Genomic DNA, 22,439 nt, shown 5'->3' on the forward strand with positions numbered 1-22,439 from the left:
CTACAACATTTGGGGAATTTCCAAAGTATTGTGCACGGTGTAAAAGTAAGGTGCTGTGTTCAGTTATTTATGAAGTGTTACTGAAACAGGACTTTTGGGATGATTCGTATTGCAAGCTCCAGCAGGTGGCGCAGTGTATGGACGTCCCCTCGCTTACGGCACATGACATGAGCACTGTATGAATGAAAAGCCTCAGCTGAGCCTGCAGGAATCAGCAGGAAGCCAGCCGGAGCGGACGCCTCCGACCCCTCGGGACGCCTCTGACCCCTGGGGATGCCTCTGGACGGGAGCTGGCTGTTCCCGGCCGCTGCCTGGCTGTGCGCCGGCGCCTTGATGCTGAGAGTCGTGGCGCTTTATCTTCAGCATCGGAGGCTGGCCGCAGGCTTTGCAGGGTTCCCCGGACCCCCCAAACACTGGTTCTTTGGTCACACCAAGGAGGTAAGAAGGGGTGGGGGGGGTTCCCAGCGCCTTGACGCGTTGACTCAGCCGGTCGAGGCGCTGTAAAGAATCGAGGGTGCTGCTGCCGGGACTTCTAACACCGACAACCGCTTCTTGAGATGCCCACTGAAGAGGAGAGCCTCTTGCGCCGCCGGTACCTCACTTTTTCCTGTGTTAAAAGTGGCGCTCCTGTGTCGCATGGGACTTGTAAATAAGCCCCATATGTTTAGAAGAGACTGGGACAGCATTGAAAAGTCCGAGCCAGGGGCCTGCTTTGGTTCCAAAGCACAAGCTGAGCTATCAAAAGATGAAAATGGACAAAAGAATATCACGACATACATAATAACGACTTTGAAACCGAAAAATGTACTTTTCAGCATTGAAAAAATGTATTTGTCTCAATCGTGTACAGGCGCTAACATTGATGAATTAATGGCGTGACATTTATTGAAATTAGTCATTTCAAGAAAAAAAGTAACAGGAATTACCTGTGCCCTAACGACATTGCCACCCCTTGCCCAAATTGTGTCACTTTCTCATGTCTATGAAGATAGCTAATATTGTTATTCCATGTTAAGCAATATTATTTAATATTAACTATACATAAGGGAGGTTTTTGTAGCGCAGAGGCCTTATCTTGAGTTACTTCAATGTGCTCTCAAACCAGATGGTTAAACAAAATGATGACTTGTGTAGTTAAGTAATGGGCTGTGGATCACACAATCTAGCAAAGTGGAGAAGCCAAGATTTGAGCACAGGATTGCATATTGGAGAGCTCACAGTTTTTAGGGTTTAATGCTTTTCTTTTTAATAGTCCACGCCAAGGCTTTGTTTTCAGTTATTTAAATAATGTAATTCTGTTCAAGTCAAATATAGCTTTATTCGATTGTTAAAAGCAATCATAAAAGCATACATAATTATAAAAATTGTCACAATTCAATTCATTTTACAAAATCAACATGTCATAAAAAAAAAACATACAAAAAGTATATAAAGAACAATTCATTGGTGGCAAAATTCCAATAAAGGCATCCTTACTATAATTAAAATACACTACGTAATCATAGTTTTTCTGCAATATATCACTCTTTTCAAAAACATTATGATTGTTGCAACACGTCGTTCAGTATCCAAATATTGAATACTTGACATGGCCAGACGCCATTGGCGCAGGCCCATCTGTCTCAATAGAGGCAGTAAGATACCGCTCCTAAGGAGTCTGTAAAATTTACAAAATAAAAGGACGTGCATGGTACTTTGGAGCGACACATCGTCACAGGGACAAGGCTGTAAATCATGCGACCAGTCATTTACAGTTGGAAAACTAACCAGTCTATGAAAAATTCCAAATCTAAAACGAGATAATAAAAATCTATCATAATTGCCAGGAACATAAACCAAGTAGGGTTGAATATTAAAAGTAGTTAATAACAATTGATGTTGCAGGACAGATGGTTTTAAAACCTCTGTTGTTGTACTTAAAGTATCCAAAACAAACCCTCCTTCCTCAAATTTTTTCTTGAAATTGCTGAGATAATGAGAGGATTTAGGAACTATTCCGGCTTTCCAATATCCGTGAGAAACTTAAACACGTAGCTCAGCCATGGTATCCTCATCGTTCCTTCCAACTTCAAGATATCTGATCAATATCCCTATTCAGCTTGGTTTCTTCTTTAGTCCACAGCCTGTGCCATAAGAGCACAGGATCAAGATTAATCAGATCGGATATGAATGGGAGTCCTAGTTCTACGTGGCAATTAGAGTTAGAAGTTCTCTTGGGACCTGCGAGGATATATTTCAGAAAAGAGCTTTCAGCTACCTGGATGGAGTTAGGGTCAGCAAAACCCCATACCCCACTCCCATAGGTAGCACCAGATACACATTTGGCTTTGTAGATCTTAATAAGCTCAACAGGCGGTCTCGTACCTAATTTTTTGGCAAAAGTCTTCAGGGCAGCGGTCGAACAGATCATCGCAAGTTTTTTGGCTGCTACTGCCTGTCCCCATGACTCATTCTGAGTAAATATTATGCCTAAGTAAGAAAATTGCTTAGTAGCCTCAAGCTTCTGTCCTGCAATAAAAATGGCCCTTTTGGTCTTACAATCCTTGCCACAGCGCATGATGAATATTTTCGACGTATTTACCCTTAGCCCCAGATCTTTCATGAAAAGGGCAAAACTATCCACCACGCGCTGAAGTCCCACTTGAGTACGAGACATTAACACAGCATCGTCTGCGTACAAAAGAGCCGGGATTGGTCGACCAGCTACATATGGGGAATCTAAGTTGTTACTGCACAGGGCTACCTCCAAACCATTCATATACAAATTAAAAAGGAATGGAGCCAGAACACATCCCTGCCTGACTCCACTCCTAATTGGGATTTTGGCCGTGCGTTCCCCCTTCAGGCCATAACAGACGGGAGCTGACGCATCACTATAAAAGCGTTTAAGAAAATAAATAATATTTTCATCAACCCCTAGTTGTCGTAGCAAGAACCACAATTTGGAATAAACCACACAATCAAATGCGGCAGAGAGGTCAACAAAGGCCAGGAACAAGTTCCCCTTCTTTGCCCTTGTGTACTTCCCCACCAACATAAGAAGATTTAAGCCCTGCTCCACTGTCCCTAGGCCAGAACGAAAACCATATTGTAAATCAGATAAAATAGAGTTGTCATCGGCCCAGACTAGAAGACGGTCCAAGATTATCCGCCCAGCTATTTTCGTAAAACAAAATCAACAGGGAGATGGGTCTATAACATCCCGGATCATGTCTATCCCCCTTTTTGAAGATGGGCACGATTATGGACCCCACCCAGGTGGGCAAAAAACCTGTAATAAAATTTGCGTTAAGCACCTGGACCAGAAGGGGAGCCCACAGAGGAATAATAGCTTTAAAGATATCTATGGGGACAACGTTCGGGCCAGGAGCCTTACCGCCCTGACTTGCGTGGAGTGCTTTTTCAACCTCGTCCAAGGTAAACATCAAATTTCTTGAAGCGGGATAAGGAGTAGGAGAACAAGGAGAAGTTAGAGATACCTCTCCCTCATATACCTTTGCAAAATGCCCAATCCAATCTGCTTCTGGGATTGCTATCTCTATTTTAGCGCCAGCCTCTTCCATTAAAAAGGGGGTTCTAACAATCTTCTAGAAGCCTGCACTATTGTTATTTTCAGAAGCTGAATGCAAGTCTTCCCATGCTTCTGCTTTTAACGTGTTCTTCCTATCTTTTATAGCAAGTTTATATTCTTTCCTAAGTCTCCTTACCTCCATAACACTTCTTGGTTTATTGTGCAGTTCTTTCTTTAAAAGAGCGTAAGCTCGAGTACAGTTAGAGTTAAACCAGCCTCCCTTTTCTCTTTTATTTTTACACTGTCTCATGAGGGAGCTCCTAATTTCATTAGAGATGGTTAAGAAAGATGCAAGGAGAATTTCAGGGGTAGAGTCTTCCCCCAAACAAATCACGAGCTCAGATGTGCATTTGCCGATTACTGTGTTAAGTATTTTTGTTTGATCGACCATGGCCCTTCGTAACTAGTACCCATTTATACTACCAATAGACAAGGTTTCATCTACTCTATCTTTTTCCGAGTTACTCCTTAAGAGGGTCTTCATTGGCATCAAAATGGCCATACAAAGCGGGAAATGATCGCTTAATGCAATGTCTGAGACCTTAAAAGAATAAATTCTGTCAGCATGATTATTAGTTACAAAAGCATAGTCAATAGTAGAGGAACAACCCCTCCCATTAAATGTTGGTGGTAGGAAGGATGGTAGCACACAAACTTCTTTCGCAAATCCCAGGTCAAACTTGCCAAGTACTTCATTTAACTGTTCACCCAGAGGAGTGTGATTAAAATGTGATTGACACAAGCCGTCTTCCCATGTTACTCCACATCTATTATCTTCCGCCATACTACATAGAGTACAATTAAAATCTCCCACCAAAAGAATCATCATATCGTGCCTGATGCTTTTACCCTGTGACGACAATGCTTTGGACAGGTTGTTAAGGACATTTGACACTTCACCCAGGGGAATATTATCATATAAATTAACCAGTGCAATTGAAGTGTCAGAGTCCAATACAAGTATCACAAACTGAAAATAAATGCCTTTTATAGGCTCTATAACCCTTATTATGTTCATCTTATTTGACATATAAACACTCAATCCCCCCTTAGCTCTCCCATGCACAACCTCAACAGCCGAAGTATGGAAAGTCTTATACCCGTAAAGGTGGACCGGTTCCTTGCTCCAGGTTTCCTGGAGACAGATCAGATCTTGTGACTGGATAAAGTCCTGCCAAAGTGGGTTATCAATTTTGGACTTAATTCCAGCAATATTCCAGGAGGTAATATTGCATAAAGGGGGGACAGGCAGGGGTGGAACGAAAGAAGGGGGCCCAACACCTACTGTTAATGTTCCAGTCCCATTTGGAAGCACTGACTCCGGACCAACTTCCAAAACCTCCATCCCCCCATTAAAATCCTCAATCCCTGGGATACTAGCATCCTCCACCCGCTCCTTCACAGTGTCCCCATGGTTGTAAACAGACATAGAGTAGACTACTCTGCCAGGAAAGTTGGCAAGATTGTCCGTTTGCAGTCAATCATTATTCTCTAGACCGCTCAGAATCTCAAAGGGATTCGATGTCGGGACACAGTATTTTCCTCGGATGAGACCCATGTAATTTGTTCCTGGACAATATAGTCCTGGAAAACTACCAGGATGCATGGGGCAATAAAAGAAACCAAGGGGAAGAATGTTAATCAACTCAGTATTAACTACACCGGTAAAACCCCTCTCGATTATGTTCCGTACCAATAGCGGTGACCGAAATGTTAGAATTACACAATCTCCGCTCAGGGATTTACTAGATGTGCCTGCCCAACTAACCCTTCTGGCCATTTTAAATTCAGAAAATAGTGAGTTATGAAGTCCAAGCCTCTTGGAGAGAAAATGAAGGGATGTATTCCTCAATGTCGACCAATGTTCAAAAGCATTGGGGGCAGAGCTGGAACATTAGCTAACACAACCGTGTATGGTGTAGCTTCAGAAGGTAAGTTTAGAATTGGTAGGGATGAGGTTGCATTATCCTCTTGGCTAGGCTGATCTCTTCTTATATTGCATGTAGAATTTCTGTTGTCACTACCTCCCCGAGTTGGGCCTGTTAGATCTACTACTCTAGTTCCAATGTTAGCTCCTAAGTTTTTAAGTTCCGGTCTTTTATTAACCTCCCTGCTTTTGTGCTGGGCTTGGGTGGCCAAATCCAAAGGTATACCTTTTAGAATTTTCACATATGTTAGCTGAGGTTGAGTGGGATAGTGTCTTGGGTGGTTCTACCTGTATAAGCTGATGGTTGTTAGTCAACTTTCCCATTATACTGGTAACCCGGGTTTCAATAATAGTAATTTTTAAACAAATGGGCTCAAGGAGTGTTGTTAACAAAGTCTCCATTCTTCCCCAAAAATTCTCATCAGCTTCTGGGTTGCCTACACTAATTAAGGCAGAAACATTATCTGTCTGGCCATTGGCCGTATTTCCTTTCAATCCAAGTGAATTTAGAACAGCTTTATGCTGTTTATGAGTACCCTTCCCTTTACAATTTTTTACAGGTAGTTCTTCCTTATTTATGTGCTTTTGCTTACGCCTCGCTTTTTGCCCTTTAGTTGTTACATGCGGGCTGGCGTTAATCGACCCTGACAATGACACAGAGATGGGGCTAGAAGGAAAATCGCACCCCACCTGCCCAGAAGAGTAATCGATTAAAAGCGGGGGTTCAACAGTTACATTTGTTGGCAATATTTAGGTGTCAAGGATAATCTGGTTGACAAGGGGAGGGGTTCAAGTGACAAATTGTGCTGTGTAGGCATAATTTCATGATTCGAAGGGGTAAATTGGGCACTTGGCAGTCCAACAAAGAAAGGTGCTAACATTGAATCCTGGGTATCTATCGTAAACGTGGATGCATTCACAGAAGGCAAGGGAGGGAGCATACCAGTTGGGAGAGAAAGGCGCCTTTCTGTGTTTTCAATGGCAGACGCAAGCACCCCTATAGTTTTTTGCAGCATTTTATCTTTTGCTGTTAGACTTGGGAGAGGAGTAATTAAGGCTGTTTTTTGCTTAGTAACAGGGCGAGACTGTGGAGGGATATTCTTCCCTATGTTCCTAAACATAAAAGACCTAAGGGGCTAAGTTAGCAGCAAATCAATATAACGGTCCCACCAAGAAATACAATTTACAAAAAATAAAAATTGTCAGTCATTAAAACAATTAAAGACTTGAAACATAGAAAAATAGTAATAATGTCACTGTCAGCAACAGAGTTTAAATGATTACCGCCGGTAGGAGATATTTCAATTAGCATCCTTTCCACCGAAGGGTAATTCCCGGACTGGCCTCTCCCGGCCCCGGACGGCCACAGACAGCCCGCCCTTAGCCCGGGCTTCGCCCGGGCGCTGCCCGCGCGTGTCCCGCACTGTGGGAGCCCTTGCCCCCTTTTCAGCGCCTCCTGGCGCTGCGATCAGCGGTACGCGGCGTGTGTGCGCACCGCAAGGGTTGCCGGTAGGTGTAGTCTTCCCCTGGATGAAGGCGGCAGTACCGTGACTCGGGCGTGTTCTGGGCCCTCACAGCAGTGTTCCAGCAGTGTCCCAACAAGGTCCAAGAGGGTCCAAGGAGCAAATTAGCAGTAAGTAAAACAGTTAGTAATGTACTATATTGTTCAATACATACACTTATCGCACCAAAAATAAAACCAACACTATACACACATGTAAACATACGCTTTAACCCCTTCCTTGTGCCCAAAATGTCCGCGCTTCGCAGTGGTTTTACTAAGTGGGCGGGATTGGGACTGCCGGGGGCCGTTAGGTAGTTATTCAGTTAGTGTTGTTTTAAATAGTTCAAAAACATACCAGACCTGGTGGCAGTGGTCTTAATTTGGTTTCTTTGTTGGCTACTCGCAAACTTGATAACGTTAATTGCATAGAGGTGCTACCTAACTTTAGGGGACGAGGTTGCACGCCTATAATTGATGAGTTTTTCATATTGCCCAATGTGGAGGGTTTGCTGTTATCAGGGACAGTTTTTGCTTACGATTTTAGAGACTATAACCCAAATGTGGTGGCCCTCTCCCTGGCTCCTAAACCATGTTATTCGATGGAAATTGGAGAAAGCAGCCTTGAACCTTCATCTCACAGTCTTAGATTTACATGGGGGACAGTTGCACCTTCAAACCTATTCCAGGAAGTTATTAGAAAGAATCTCCCAGTGGTCATGGCTTGCCTTAATGAAGATTTTAAGGCCCACCCAGTGGCCACAGCTTTTGAACAGCTTTGATCCCTCACTAAGAAACATTTTATGAGACCATAAAACCTGAATGTGTCCTTGTGTAACATAGCCAGTGCTCATGTAAAGATAGGGACTATTTTTGATGTGGAACAAGTACTTGGTAGGGGAGAATGTCCTAAACCATTCAATAACTTTGAAGCTCAGAATCCTGGATTATGTTATAGAGGTCAAGTGGTACCCCATCGGGATCTTTCCCCAATACTCTGAATTATGACCTCCTCAACTTCCTTTAAAGTTAACTGTACGGGGGTTATATTTATAAGTGGTATATATTCAGAGACTGTGTGAAGTTGTGTGTAGAGGTTAGAAAAGTACTGTTGGCTAAAACAGAGGTATGCAGTTCCTAGGAAGTGCAGGGAAAGGAAGGGGAAGTGGCTCAGAAGAAGCTGGGTGTTCCAGGTGTAGAAAGTGGACTGGGAGTGGAATACTACAATAAGGAACAAGGGCCCTCACATATCACAAGGGATGTCATGTTCATTATAGGGCAGCTCCTTGTTGGGACGGTGCTGCAATGTTCAACGAGCTCCACAGGGGAGCTCTCTGCAGGAGTTCTTCTCAAGTTGACAAAATGAAGCTAAAGAGAGGTGTGGGGGAGTGTGTATGGTGAGTAGAAGTGGGAGGAGAAAGGTGCATCTTAAAAATAGCAAGTGAATTCCAAAAACAATTTTATTCACTGGATACCACTGCTATGGATAATAACAACCAACTGTTAAAGTTGTGGCTGGCAAGGAAAATGATGCCTGATGTAGCTGAAAGTGATGTGTGAAAGGTGGAAATGGTCTACATGTTTCATGCCCGAGACGTCCAGTAGGATCTAAGGCATTTCATCAGGACCAGGGATCGTCATCTACTCTAGTAGGGATGGTGAAAAGGTGAAAAAGGGGATTCCATCCCCTAAGATCTGGATTTGTGTCGTAATCCTAATTGAAAGTGGAAGTGTGTGAATAAAAAACAGTCTACCTCCTGGCGAACACCTGGAGGGAAAAAGACAGGTAGAATAACAGGAGTAAATGATCACAATCACATCTGGAAGAAGGAGGTGTAAAGTCCAAGACAGGGCATGGTGGCAAGACGGAGCTTTAAAAACATGGGTGCAGCTCTAAACCTGTGGTGAATAGTCAAAAACATGCAGACACATTCAATAATTGATCATGCGTGGTATGTGGAATAACCATGCTACAGTAATGTGCCCAGGGCTATGGGATTGTCCTGCGGGGGCGGTATAAAGCTACCACTGCAGCAGTGTCCCCTGGCATGTGTCCCTACCAATACTGGAGGCAGACTCACCTAGAAGGGGATGAGAATAAGACCCCAGCCTTGACGGCAAAGATACTTGCTCAATGGCAAGAAAAGAACAACCTGTCACATGAAGGCATAAAGAGAAGGATAATCAAAGGGGTCAGCGCGCACAGAAGGTTGTTCTAAAAAAAAGAGAGGTACTGCAACAGTGGTTTCTTGTATGGGTGGAGGAAAGAACCATGGGGAAGTGCTCTGAGTAGTGGCATCGTGTGGCGATAATGGGCTCCCCAGGGGAGTAGTAACGATCTTAAGGCAAGCAGGACATGACAGAAGATGGGAGGGGGGTGACGGTGGGGTAGAGGACTGGGGCGACAGGCACAGAAGGAGAGAGGAGGTATCAGAATAGCTCATCCCCTGTGGGTGGTATCACTGAGTTCCTACATGGGGACAACAGCTCAAAAGACGGGATAGCGCAAATGATAGCAATACTGTGTGGTTCCACAACAGAGTAGGCATGCAATCCCCCTTTCCAAGGATGGTGAATTTGTGAGCTCTACAGGAGGAGGAAGTAGAGTGGCAAACGGGCAGACCAATACTAGGAAAGACGTGCCATGGGAAGTAGCAGTGCCGCGATAATGCAAAAAACACAGTTGATGGACAGAATGTAGAACAATGTCATACATTCACCCTAGTACAAGGATCTGGGCCTAAATCCATCGTTTTTTTGCACTCCACACCACCCTGGGTTAGACACTGGCTATATGCAAATCAGCTCTGACCCTGTGCCTCATGGGAACAGTCCAGTCCGAACTACCAAGCCATGTCTTTCCCAGACCGGAATCAAGCATCCAAGGACCGGTTTCTGGCTATCAGCCTTCATCAGCCTGGATAACTTGACTCCAGTGGTGTGGAGAGCCTGGGACTCACGTCTGAGCATCCCCAGCACACTCAGGGTGAAATTGCAAAAAACACAGTTGATGGACAGAATGTAGAACAATGTCACACATTCACCCCAGTACAAGGATCTGGGCCTAAATCCATCGTTTTTTTGCACTCCACACCACCCTGGGTTAGACACTGGCTATATGCAAATCAGCTCTGACCCTGTGCCTCATGGGAACAGTCCAGTCCGAACTACCAAGCCATGTCTTTCCCAGACCGGAATCAAGCATCCAAGGACCGGTTTCTGGCTATCAGCCTTCATCAACCTGGATAGCTTGACTCCAGTGGTGTGGAGAGCCTGGGACTCACGTCTGAGCATCCCCAGCACACTCAGGGTGAAATTGCAAAAAACACAGTTGATGGACAGAATGTAGAACAATGTCATACATTCACCCCAGTACAAGGATCTGGGCCTAAATCCATCGTTTTTTTGCACTCCACACCACCCTGGGTTAGACACTGGCTATATGCAAATCAGCTCTGACCCTGTGCCTCATGGGAACAGTCCAGTCCGAACTACCAAGCCATGTCTTTCCCAGACCGGAATCAAGCATCCAAGGACCGGTTTCTGGCTATCAGCCTTCATCAGCCTGGATAGCTTGACTCCAGTGGTGTGGAGAGCCTGGGACTCACGTCTGAGCATCCCCAGCACACTCAGGGTGAAATTGCAAAAAACACAGTTGATGGACAGAATGTAGAACAATGTCATACATTCACCCCAGTACAAGGATCTGGGCCTAAATCCATCGTTTTTTTGCACTCCACACCACCCTGGGTTAGACACTGGCTATATGCAAATCAGCTCTGACCCTGTGCCTCATGGGAACAGTCCAGTCCGAACTACCAAGCCATGTGTTTCCCAGACCGGAATCAAGCATCCAAGGACCGGTTTCTGGCTATCAGCCTTCATCAGCCTGGATAGCTTGACTCCAGTGGTGTGGAGAGCCTGGGACTCACGTCTGAGCATCCCCAGCACACTCAGGGTGAAATTGCAAAAAACACAGTTGATGGACAGAATGTAGAACAATGTCATACATTCACCCCAGTACAAGGATCTGGGCCTAAATCCATCGTTTTTTTGCACTCCACACCACCCTGGGTTAGACACTGGCTATATGCAAATCAGCTCTGACCCTGTGCCTCATGGGAACAGTCCAGTCCGAACTACCAAGCCATGTCTTTCCCAGACCGGAATCAAGCATCCAAGGACCGGTTTCTGGCTATCAGCCTTCATCAGCCTGGATAGCTTGACTCCAGTGGTGTGGAGAGCCTGGGACTCACGTCTGAGCATCCCCAGCACACTCAGGGTGAAATTGCAAAAAACACAGTTGATGGACAGAATGTAGAACAATGTCATACATTCACCCCAGTACAAGGATCTGGGCCTAAATCCATCGTTTTTTTGCACTCCACACCACCCTGGGTTAGACACTGGCTATATGCAAATCAGCTCTGCCCCTGTGCCTCATGGGAACAGTCCAGTCCGAACTACCAAGACATGTCTTTCCCAGACCGGAATCAAGCATCCAAGGACCGGTTTCTGGCTATCAGCCTTCATCAGCCTGGATAGCTTGACTCCAGTGGTGTGGAGAGCCTGGGACTCACATCTGAGCATCCCCAGCACACTCAGGGTGAAATTGCAAAAAACACAGTTGATGGACAGAATGTAGAACAATGTCATACATTCACCCCAGTACAAGGATCTGGGCCTAAATCCATCGTTTTTTTGCACTCCACACCACCCTGGGTTAGACACTGGCTATATGCAAATCAGCTCTGACCCTGTGCCTCATGGGAACAGTCCAGTCCGAACTACCAAGCCATGTCTTTCCCAGACCGGAATCAAGCATCCAAGGACCGGTTTCTGGCTATCAGCCTTCATCAGCCTGGATAGCTTGACTCCAGTGGTGTGGAGAGCCTGGGACTCACGTCCGAGCATCCCCAGCACACTCAGGGTGAAATTGCAAAAAACACAGTTGATGGACAGAATGTAGAACAATGTCATACATTCACCCCAGTACAAGGATCTGGGCCTAAATCCATCGTTTTTTTGCACTCCACACCACCCTGGGTTAGACACTGGCTATATGCAAATCAGCTCTGACCCTGTGCCTCATGGGAACAGTCCAGTCCGAACTACCAAGCCATGTCTTTCCCAGACCGGAATCAAGCATCCAAGGACCGGTTTCTGGCTATCAGCCTTCATCAGCCTGGATAGTTGACTCCAGTGGTGTGGAGAGCCTGGGACTCACGTCTGAGCATCCCCAGCACACTCAGGGTGAAATTGCAAAAAACACAGTTGATGGACAGAATGTAGAACAATGTCATACATTCACCCCAGTACAAGGATCTGGGCCTAAATCCATCGTTTTTTTGCACTCCACACCACCCTGGGTTAGACACTGGCTATATGCAAATCAGCTCTGACCCTGTGCCTCATGGGGATAATGCATGCAGGACGGTGTCGTGATGCCACTGCCTGACCCCTGTCTGCGACAGGACAGGCAGGAAGGGAAGGGGCGGAGGAAAGGAAGGAAGTGAGGGGAAGAAGGCAGTTCAGGGGTAAGCACGAAAGAATAAAGACGTGCTCAACCTACCTCTGTGGCTCCTGTGTTCATTTGGGGGAAAGAAGCGACAATGGCGACGAGGGTGGGATCTGGAATCAATTCCCACGTCGCTTAACCCCCGCCGCTCGTAAGCGGCCGAACGCGCTGAGCCTGCAGCCTTCGCCTTCGCTGGATTGGCGCGTGGGAGCGAAACGAAGACGCGCTCATACACCGCCTGGCTGCCGCTGCTGAGAGTGGAGCCCAGAAGCGAAGCTGCGTATCGAGGAGGAGCGGCCCTTGATGCACGCCGCCTGTGCGCAATACCGGCCCTAGCTGTGGCCAAAGAAAAAGAGCGCGAGACCGGCAAACAGAGGAAAGAAAGGGCGCGAAGACGCGCTGCAGTCAGAACTAAAAGGGGTGAGTCACTGAAACTGAATATCTAACCCCACTGCAGCGGATCCCTTAACCCACCGGCAAGCACCTTGCAGCGCGCCCCTACAAGTGAAATAAACTGCAACTAGATGAAGCCACGTGTCCCGAACGGCGGCCATCTTGAAGTCAGGCGCCGCCCATAAACCTCCCTGCACAAAATACGTGTCGGCCATTTTGAAGTCAGGCACCTGGAAATAAGCACTAATTTAGCATTATTCAAGCCAAGCAACTGGAAATAAGTGTCATTTAACCACTGAAACAAGCATACATACCAAAAAGAATGTCCACGCAACCCACCTCATCCAGTGACACAGGAGGGGCACCGGCGTCACGAGCCTTACCGAGCAACCCGGCAGGAGGGACTCAAGGGCTCCCAGCCATCATGGGAATATTTATTTATTTATTTATTTATTTATTTTTGGCATTTATTAAGCGCGAACAATTGCCCGCAGGCGTCTCGGCGCTGTACTGTTATACCTCCTGTAAGATCTATACTGTTATTCAGAGGTTAAATAGCCAAGTTTTCAGTTTCTTCCTGAAGGACAGTAGATTTGGACTCGTTCTTATATTTTGTGGGAGCGTGTTCCATAATCTTGGGGCGGCAGCTAAAAAACGTCTGTCTCCCCAGTTGACCAGTCTGGTTCGAGGCACTATCAGGTCATTTTATCCTGCAGACCGTAACATTCGAGTAGGAATGTACGGAACGAGATGATCACAGAGGAACTGAGGCGCTTGATGGTGTAGTGCCTTATAGACGATACATAGCGTCTTAAACTTAATTCGGTTCCTAACAGGTAGCCAGTGAAGACTCCTCAATGATTCAGATATAGGTTTGAATTTAGGGATGTTGAGGAGAAGTCTGGCTGCTGCATTTTGGATTGTTTGCAATTTTTTGATTGTCTTAACTTGGGCATTTGCAAACAAGCCATTACAATAATCCAGCGCTGAAAGGACCATTGCGCTAACCAATGTCTTTCCCACATTGGTAGGGAGAAACGGAAGAATCTTCCTCACCAATCGTAGCTTGTAGAAGGCATTGGAGGCTGTCTGGTTGGCGTGAGCCATGAAGTTTAGGTTATTATCAAAGATGACACCCAAATTTCTCACTTTCGTGACTGGTTCAGGTACAGCTCCGAAAGATGATGGCCACCAAGTGGGGGACCAGCTTGGGCTGAGGTGGCCAAAAGTGACCACCTCAGTTTTGTCGGAATTTAATTTCAAGCAGTTATCTGACATCCATTTACCGATGGCCAGCATACCTGTCTTGAAATTTTCCGCCACTGTTTCCCCGTCATTTCTGACAGCCAATATCAGCTGAGTATCATCTGCATATGAGGTAAGGTTCATCCCGTGCGCTTTGATGGTATTAGCGAGGTCCGACACATAGATGTTAAAAAGTGTCGGACTAAGGGATGAACCTTGTGGTACCCCACACGGCAGTGACAGTTCAGCCGATTCATATTGGCCCAGTATGACTGCCTGGGATCTTTCTGCTAGAAAAGACGATATTAAGTCTTTTGCTAGGCCTTGCACTCCCATCCTTTCGACACGGTTGACTAAGATCTTATGGTCAACCGTGTCGAAGGCAGCCGATAAGTCTAATAGCACCAGCAAGGCAGTTCCACCTTGGTCTCTAATTAAGCGGATGTCGTCAGCTGCCTTTATAAGGGCTGTTTCCGTCCCATGATACCTACGGAACCCAAATTGTGTTTCATCAAGCAGATGGTATTGCTCGATGAATCCCGCAAGTTGAATGTTCATGGCTTTTTCCACGACCTTAGCAATAAAGGGCAGGTTAGCTATAGGCCTATAGTTTTTTAATTCTGTTTTGTCCAAGCCAGGTTTCTTCAAGAGTGGTTTAAGAAGAGTTTTTTTCAACTGGTTAGGAAAGATTCCTGTGTGGAACATGAGGTTGGTCATTTGAGTAATAACTGGGATTACGGTGTCTATTAATGACCTTAAGGTAATTAAAGGGCAGGGATCCAAGGCTGATCCAGATTTAATTGTTTTCACGATGTCCTGGATATTGGCCTCTGTTACCTCTGTGAAGCAAGAAAGGGTATTGCTTGGAGGAGAGGTTTTTGTTTTCCTGATCCATTGATCTTCACCTTGGTTAAATACTGAGAATATATCGTTTACTTTGGTGAAGAAAAATGTTGCTAATGAATCACAGAACTCTTGCGAGCAAGGAGGATTGAGATCTGGGGCGCATCCCGCTAGATGTTTAGTTATTTCGAACAACTTTTTGTTCGAGTTTTTTGCGCTTTCGATTTGCTCTGTGTAATACTTCTTTTTGGTCTCTATTATTAGATGTTTATATTGAGTTAAGAGTTCCTTGTAGGCTATCTTATCCTGACAATCATACTTTTTCCTCCATTTTCTTTCTTTATTTCGACAGTGCTGCTTCAATTTTTTAAGCTCTTCAGTATACCAAGGGGCTGAAGGAGTGCTTCTATTTCTGGACATTCTTTTCTCCGGTACCAATTTATTGGCCGCCTGGCCTACCCATACGTGATATTGTTCAACAGCGGTATCTGGGTCATCCGCCCATTTGGGAGTGGAATTCAGTAGCGCTTCCTTAAAGGAGGGGATGTTGATATCCTTCCAGACCTTGAACAGTTCTCGCGAAGAGTTTGTAGCGGGAGTTGTGACTTTGTTAATTTGAATGGTTGCTAAAACCAAATGATGATCGGACCATGTCATAGGTAAAATATCAGACACTGATATATTTTCCAAATTAGTAAAAATACCATCTAAGGTGTGGCCTGCTGTTGGAAATGGGATCCCCGGCTGGCCAGGGCTTTCGCCAAAGTCAGTCAGAGACCACCACCCCCAAGTCAGGGCAAGGGAGTTACACGCCAAGATAACCCCTACTCACCCTCTAGGTAACGTGGCGCGAGCAGCAAGGCTAAACTTGGAGGCGATGTAGGTTAAGTATTTGCGCACGCACCCCAGCAACAACAACCAAAGGCCCACCACAAAGGAAACTCCACACAAGGTTATGTAAAAATAGCCTTTGTATTATAATAAATATACATCAGATAAAACACACATCTTGTTACACTGTGCCAACAGGCACGGGCGGAATTTACAAGGGATATTGCACAGGACAGGGCCACTTGGACCACTGTCAGGGGTATCAGCACTTTTAGAACTTAGCACTTGTAGAAAGAAAAATCAGTGTAGCACACAATATAAAAATAGAGCACACAACCAGTAATCACTGGTAACAGGACCTCACTAGCACCACCTGTACTAGGGAGAAAACAACCACCTATGTATTACAATACCTGTAGGGGTGTAAGAGGAAAACACATGATGCAATGCATAACATTCATTCAGAGGTGTAAAGGCACATGACGCATAAAAACACATTCAGAGGTGCAGGGGAAGGAAACACATGATGCAGAACCTACATTCAGCGGTGTAAAAGCAAAGCACATGACGCATAAAAACACATTCAGAGGTGCAGCACAAGAGAACACATGATGAATAAACTACCCATTCAGAGGTGTATAGAAAGTACAATTGCGCCAGACTCACGTAAGTCACCACCTGTGACTGTCCCTAGGCCCTCTGGCCTTGTTGGGGCTAGGACGCCCTGTGTCCCAAGTGTCAGGGTCCTAAACGTAGCAGTTGCCCACAAAGTGCTGGGCAACTGGTGCAGGGAAAGTTAGGGCAACGTTGGAGCCTCCCTGGGCTCAAAGAACCACCACTGTGGCACTGGTGAGCCTCTCTCAGGCTCTCTTACACAAGTAAGGGGGCTGCTGAGCCTCTCAGGGCTCCAGCAACAAAAGGTGCAGCCTCGCTGGGCTGTGGGGTCCCTCGCTCTGGGGACCCAAAGGGATCAAGTTTGCCAAGAGCCTCGCTGGGCTCTAATGCTACTGGTGCCCCTGGGGCACCTCGGGGCTCCACAGGAACACGGAGATGTTCTCTCTCGTTGGAGCCTCTCTGGCTCGGGTTGGAGTCCCCCTCTTGGGGACTCGGGTCACTTACAAATGCCCCCTGAGCCCTCAGGCTCAAAACACACGGGCGCTTCTCTTTGGGAGTCCCCCCTCTGGGGACTCGACGTGAACGTGGGGCGCTCAGAGCCTCTCAGGGCTCGTGAAATAAGGAAATGCCCCCTGAGCCCTCAGGCTCAAAACACCCAGGCGCGAGGTCGCGCTACAGAGAGGGGGCGGGGCGGACACCGGCAATGTGTCCCGACGCTCCCCCCCCTCCTCTGCAGGCAGGCACTCACCGGTCTAGCGCTGGGCTTTCCAGCGGCGGCGGGTCTCTCCCGCTGGTCCCGGGGCTCTCCTTTCCTCTCGGGGAGCCTCGGCAGGCTCTCCCGCGGCTCGGCGAGGGAGGCGGGACTTCCGGTCGGCCTTTCCTGGGCCGCGCTGTGATTGGCCGGCAATCCCTTCACTTCCGGGTCGCCGCGGGCAGCGCGGCGGCTCGCTTTAGGTAGGCAGGCGGGCTCCCAGATGATCCGAGGAGTGGGCTCCCTCGTAGATCACTCAAAACCGGGCAAAACAATACGGCAATGAGCGGGGTGGCACCCGCGCCGTCAAACCACCACACAGGGCGGGCAAAATACAGCGCTCACGGCGCTCGGGCAAAATCCAGCGTTTTCAAGCGCTAGGCAGGCGATCTCAGCGCTCCTAGCGCTGAAGGGCAGAGAGCAGCGCTCTCAGGCTGCAGGCAACGAAGTCCTCAGTGCTCCCCAGCACTGGAGGACAGGACAGGGCTCCAGCAGGGGCTGGAGGCAGGCAGGGGGGCAAGGCTGGGCCAGCGCCAGCACACTGGGTCTCCAAGCAGGGAGACAGTCCAAGTGGCGGTCCTCCTGGCCCCAGCAGCAGCAACAGCCCCCTCTGGCAGGATCCAAAAGCAGAACAACTTCAGTGGGGACACAGCCCCATTTTTATACAGTGCATTCCTTTGTTCAAGGGTGTAGAGTGGGGGCGGAACCAGTCGCAGCTGGTTCTTGAGTACTCTGTTTACCTCAACCACCCTCTCTATTCACTGGCAGGGCTTGGGTCATTAGACACACCACAGGGGGGCGGAGCCAGCATTGTGTGGGGAAAACCCAGCCCATCCAGGACACAGGTACACTCCTCCCACACATCACTCATGCTAATCTCCCACTCACCACCGGGCAGACCCATCCAGACTTCCTGGAGCCTGGCATGCCAGCCAGCTCCAGCCAATCACGCTCCAGCACCCTCACAGCACATGCACACATATCTCAATGTCCAGAAGTAACACTTCCCTTCTAGACACATACAAGCCGCACATACCATTGCGCAGCATTCACTCTCACGAGTTCATACATACTAAACTCGAGCCTGCACTCCCCACACATCAGGAACTACCAGGGCACACACATTCCCCATGCATTCCTATGGGAGGGCAGGCCAGCCATACTACACGCACGCACTTTCACTCTGGGACCCAGGGGAAAGTGCGCAGAGACCCAAAAATCACTGACACAGGGTCACACATAAGGCAAAAAGTTCAGGGGTGAACCAGCCCTGCGGGCCAAGTCCAACACAACCCCCTTCCAGCCAAAACGCAGGGGAGAACAATCACCACCGTGATGGACTTCCCTGCTTGGGGCGATAGAACACGGACGCAGGCCCGCCACTGCCGGGACACCCTCCTGTTCTATGCCACGGTGAACCCCTAGGGTTCCTTCTAAAGCTACTGTAAGGACCAGCTGGGCTACCCCACTGGTACTCCTCAGCTGTCCGCGGCCAGGACCAGGCCCTAGGCCACCCAGGTGCCACTGGTTCCTGCCTACTCATGAAGTGGGGGGTAGTAACCCCAGGCCCATAGTAGCCACTCTCCACTCTTCCTGTCTGCAAGACAGGGCTAGACTGCCACTGGTTCTCCAGCCTAGGGTCTACACCCTCAGGTGGACCAGGAGTCTCAGGGAAGGCTCTCCTCCCCTTTCCTCTTCTTTTAGGGTTCCTCCTCCCCGTGCGAGGGGGACACCTAGAACGCCATTCCAACCTAGGGTTTAACCCCTCAGGTTGCACCGGGGTCAGAGGTGGGCTCTCCCACCCTCTGCACCCCCTTCCAGAGGTCTGCCCTCTCCCACCTGGAGAAGTTCCTCTGGAAGAAGAACCGGTCAGGACACTGGTTACAGTCGTCCTACCCTTCAGGTCAGGCTGATCCTGAACCTGGCCATCCAACCTCCGGTCTAAAACCTTTGGTGGAACAATTGCCTGGCACTCCAGGACTTCTTGGGACTCACCCACAATCCCTCTGAGGCTAACAACTGACACATCTGTTGTGTGACTGTCTGTCTGGCGCAGATCTCCCGCCCTCTGTCCACCTGACAGTGCGTGACGATCCCCCAGACCAGAAGTGGTGCCACCCGGGTCCCTCCAAGAAGATCTAGCCCAACTGGCTAGTCTCTGGTCCACTGGTGCATCCACTGGGAAACTCATCCCCCAATCACTCCTCACGCTGGACTCCTGTACCCTCCCTACCGGAGCGGTACTGCCAGCCTCTAGAACCACAGGAGCTCTGGTTACAGACGCTCCAGGTCCTCTACTCACTAGGAGATCCTCCTCAAATGGGCTAACAGGACAGCCTAGGTCCCCAACCTGGTGTTCCCTCAAGAAACCACCCAGGCTCTGAGACAGGGCTTCGGGCCTCTGGGGGCTCTCAGCCACCCACTGACTCCTGCTCCACTGAGCCAGGCAGTCAGCCCCTACACCCTTCTCACTATACTGGGACCTAGCTGGGCTACACTGAGCCTCTTCCACCACGCTGGGCTGGAAGATCCCTGACCCACTACTTTCGGAGTCACTCACCAATGACTCTACAGAACCTCTGGCCCTTTCCCAGCGCTCTGCTTCCTCAGCAAGCGTGTCTGGATCAGTCAACCCATAGTCCAACAGGTGTTGTCGCAACCCTGGCAAACAACTACTGAGCACCTGCTCTCTGAGAACCAGATCAAACAGTTTTACAAAATCACCTTCTGTGTGAACCGATGACCAATCAGACAGTGCATCTTGACATTCATCCACAAACTCTCCCCAAGACTGGTGAGACAGTTTCATACTGCCCCTGAATCTCAACCTATACTCCTCCTCTGGGGAAACAGGTACCAGACTGGGGGAGCTGGGACTGGGATTTCCTATACTGGAATCTAAATAGCTGCCACCACTGGACTCAACCCTCCCTGGGGGATCCAGAACATTTTGACTGCGGTCAGGGGATAATCTACCCTCCCGAGCTACTCTCTCTCTGGCAAAGGCCCTCCCAGCCTCTGCAATCCGCTCATTCACACCCAACTGCGCCATCTCTCTGGCATGCTCTAACCTGAGCTTTTCCATGGCCAGCTGGTGCTCCCTCTCTTCTCTCCTATCCAACCACACCTCTGGGGACAGGGAAAGGGATGGGGTGCTACATCTGACACTGGACCCAGCAAGGGACTCCCTATCTAGGGGATACTCGCTCTCTGCTGGCGCCCACCCACTGTCAAACTCACTCTCCACATCAGACTCTTCAGGGCTCCCCTCAGGCCGACCACCCTCCTGGTGTGCGGCCCGGGCCCTCTCCCTCTCACTGTGCTCACGCTCCCAGTCACTCTTCTGCCACAGGATCATGTTATCCCTAAGCTTGGACTGGGTGTCTGACTCACTCACTGGGATGTCTCTCTCCTTACATAACCGTACCAACTCATGCACACTGTACTTAAACAGGCCACAAAGGTTAAAAGGAGATTCCATCTTGACAGGATGTTCACAGACACGTGCAACACAAGGGATCTAGCAATCTGAAGTAGGAGTACACAATTCCAAAACTTCCACACTCTCCTTAAAAAAGAGCTCACTCATGCGTCCAGGAAAACACACCATTCATCCACACACACCCTCCCCTCGGATCGGTAAGGCAGTTTCTACCACCCCTGACTTCTCAACCTGACCAAAAGCGACACAGGTACCAAACTCTGGAAGCAGGGCGGGGGACAAATGCACTGAACACAATTATAAATGACACTCTTCAGGAGCAGAAAAAATGGAATTTCACCAAAAACAATAATCCCCAAAATGTGGTTATCTAACAAATGTAGAGCTTTGAAGTGCGGCCAGCTGCTACTGTGGTACAACGCAAACACAAATCCTTATCCCACCGCTTGCCGCCAATGTTGGAAATGGGATCCCCGGCTGGCCAGGGCTTTCGCCAAAGTCAGTCAGAGACCACCACACCCAAGTCAGGGCAAGGGAGTTACACGCCAAGATAACCCCTACTCACCCCCTAGGTAACGTGGCGCGAGCAGCAAGGCTAAACTTGGAGGCGATGTAGGTTAAGTATTTGCGTACGCACCCCAGCAACAACAACCAAAGGCCCACCACAAAGGAAACTCCACACAAGGTTATGTAAAAATAGCCTTTGTATTATAATAAATATACATCAGATAAAACACACATCTTGTTACACTGTGCCAACAGGCACGGGCGGAATTTACAAGGGATATTGCACAGGACAGGGCCACTTGGACCACTGTCAGGGGTATCAGCACTTTTAGAACTTAGCACTTGTAGAAAGAAAAATCAGTGTAGCACACAATATAAAAATAGAGCACACAACCAGTAATCACTGGTAACAGGACCTCACTAGCACCACCTGTACTAGGGAGAAAACAACCACCTATGTATTACAATACCTGTAGGGGTGTAAGAGGAAAACACATGATGCAATGCATAACATTCATTCAGAGGTGTAAAGGCACATGACGCATAAAAACACATTCAGAGGTGCAGGGGAAGGAAACACATGATGCAGAACCTACATTCAGCGGTGTAAAAGCAAAGCACATGACGCATAAAAACACATTCAGAGGTGCAGCACAAGAGAACACATGATGAATAAACTACCCATTCAGAGGTGTATAGAAAGTACAATTGCGCCAGACTCACGTAAGTCACCACCTGTGACTGTCCCTAGGCCCTCTGGCCTTGTTGGGGCTAGGACGCCCTGTGTCCCAAGTGTCAGGGTCCTAAACGTAGCAGTTGCCCACAAAGTGCTGGGCAACTGGTGCAGGGAAAGTTAGGGCAACGTTGGAGCCTCCCTGGGCTCAAAGAACCACCACTGTGGCACTGGTGAGCCTCTCTCAGGCTCTCTTACACAAGTAAGGGGGCTGCTGAGCCTCTCAGGGCTCCAGCAACAAAAGGTGCAGCCTCGCTGGGCTGTGGGGTCCCTCGCTCTGGGGACCCAAAGGGATCAAGTTTGCCAAGAGCCTCGCTGGGCTCTAATGCTACTGGTGCCCCTGGGGCACCTCGGGGCTCCACAGGAACACGGAGATGTTCTCTCTCGTTGGAGCCTCTCTGGCTCGGGTTGGAGTCCCCCTCTTGGGGACTCGGGTCACTTACAAATGCCCCCTGAGCCCTCAGGCTCAAAACACACGGGCGCTTCTCTTTGGGAGTCCCCCCTCTGGGGACTCGACGTGAACGTGGGGCGCTCAGAGCCTCTCAGGGCTCGTGAAATAAGG

General features: G+C 48.3%; 1 protein-coding gene across 1 annotated transcript in view; it reads left to right on the plus strand.

Moving 5' to 3' along the window:
* Nucleotides 1-270: 270 nt before the first annotated feature.
* Nucleotides 271-22,439, plus strand: part of LOC144761653 (cytochrome P450 4B1-like) — a gene marked incomplete at its 5' end in the record, with an annotated part of 385,112 nt that continues 362,943 nt past the window's right edge. Inside the window, one exon of the mRNA XM_078646943.1 lies at nt 271-438. Within this exon, the coding sequence (XP_078503069.1) occupies nt 271-438 (168 nt within the window). The remainder of the gene's footprint in view (nt 439-22,439) is intronic.

Source organism: Lissotriton helveticus, chromosome 6, assembly GCF_964261635.1.
Source record: "Lissotriton helveticus chromosome 6, aLisHel1.1, whole genome shotgun sequence".
Classification (NCBI taxonomy): Eukaryota; Metazoa; Chordata; class Amphibia; order Caudata; family Salamandridae; genus Lissotriton; species Lissotriton helveticus.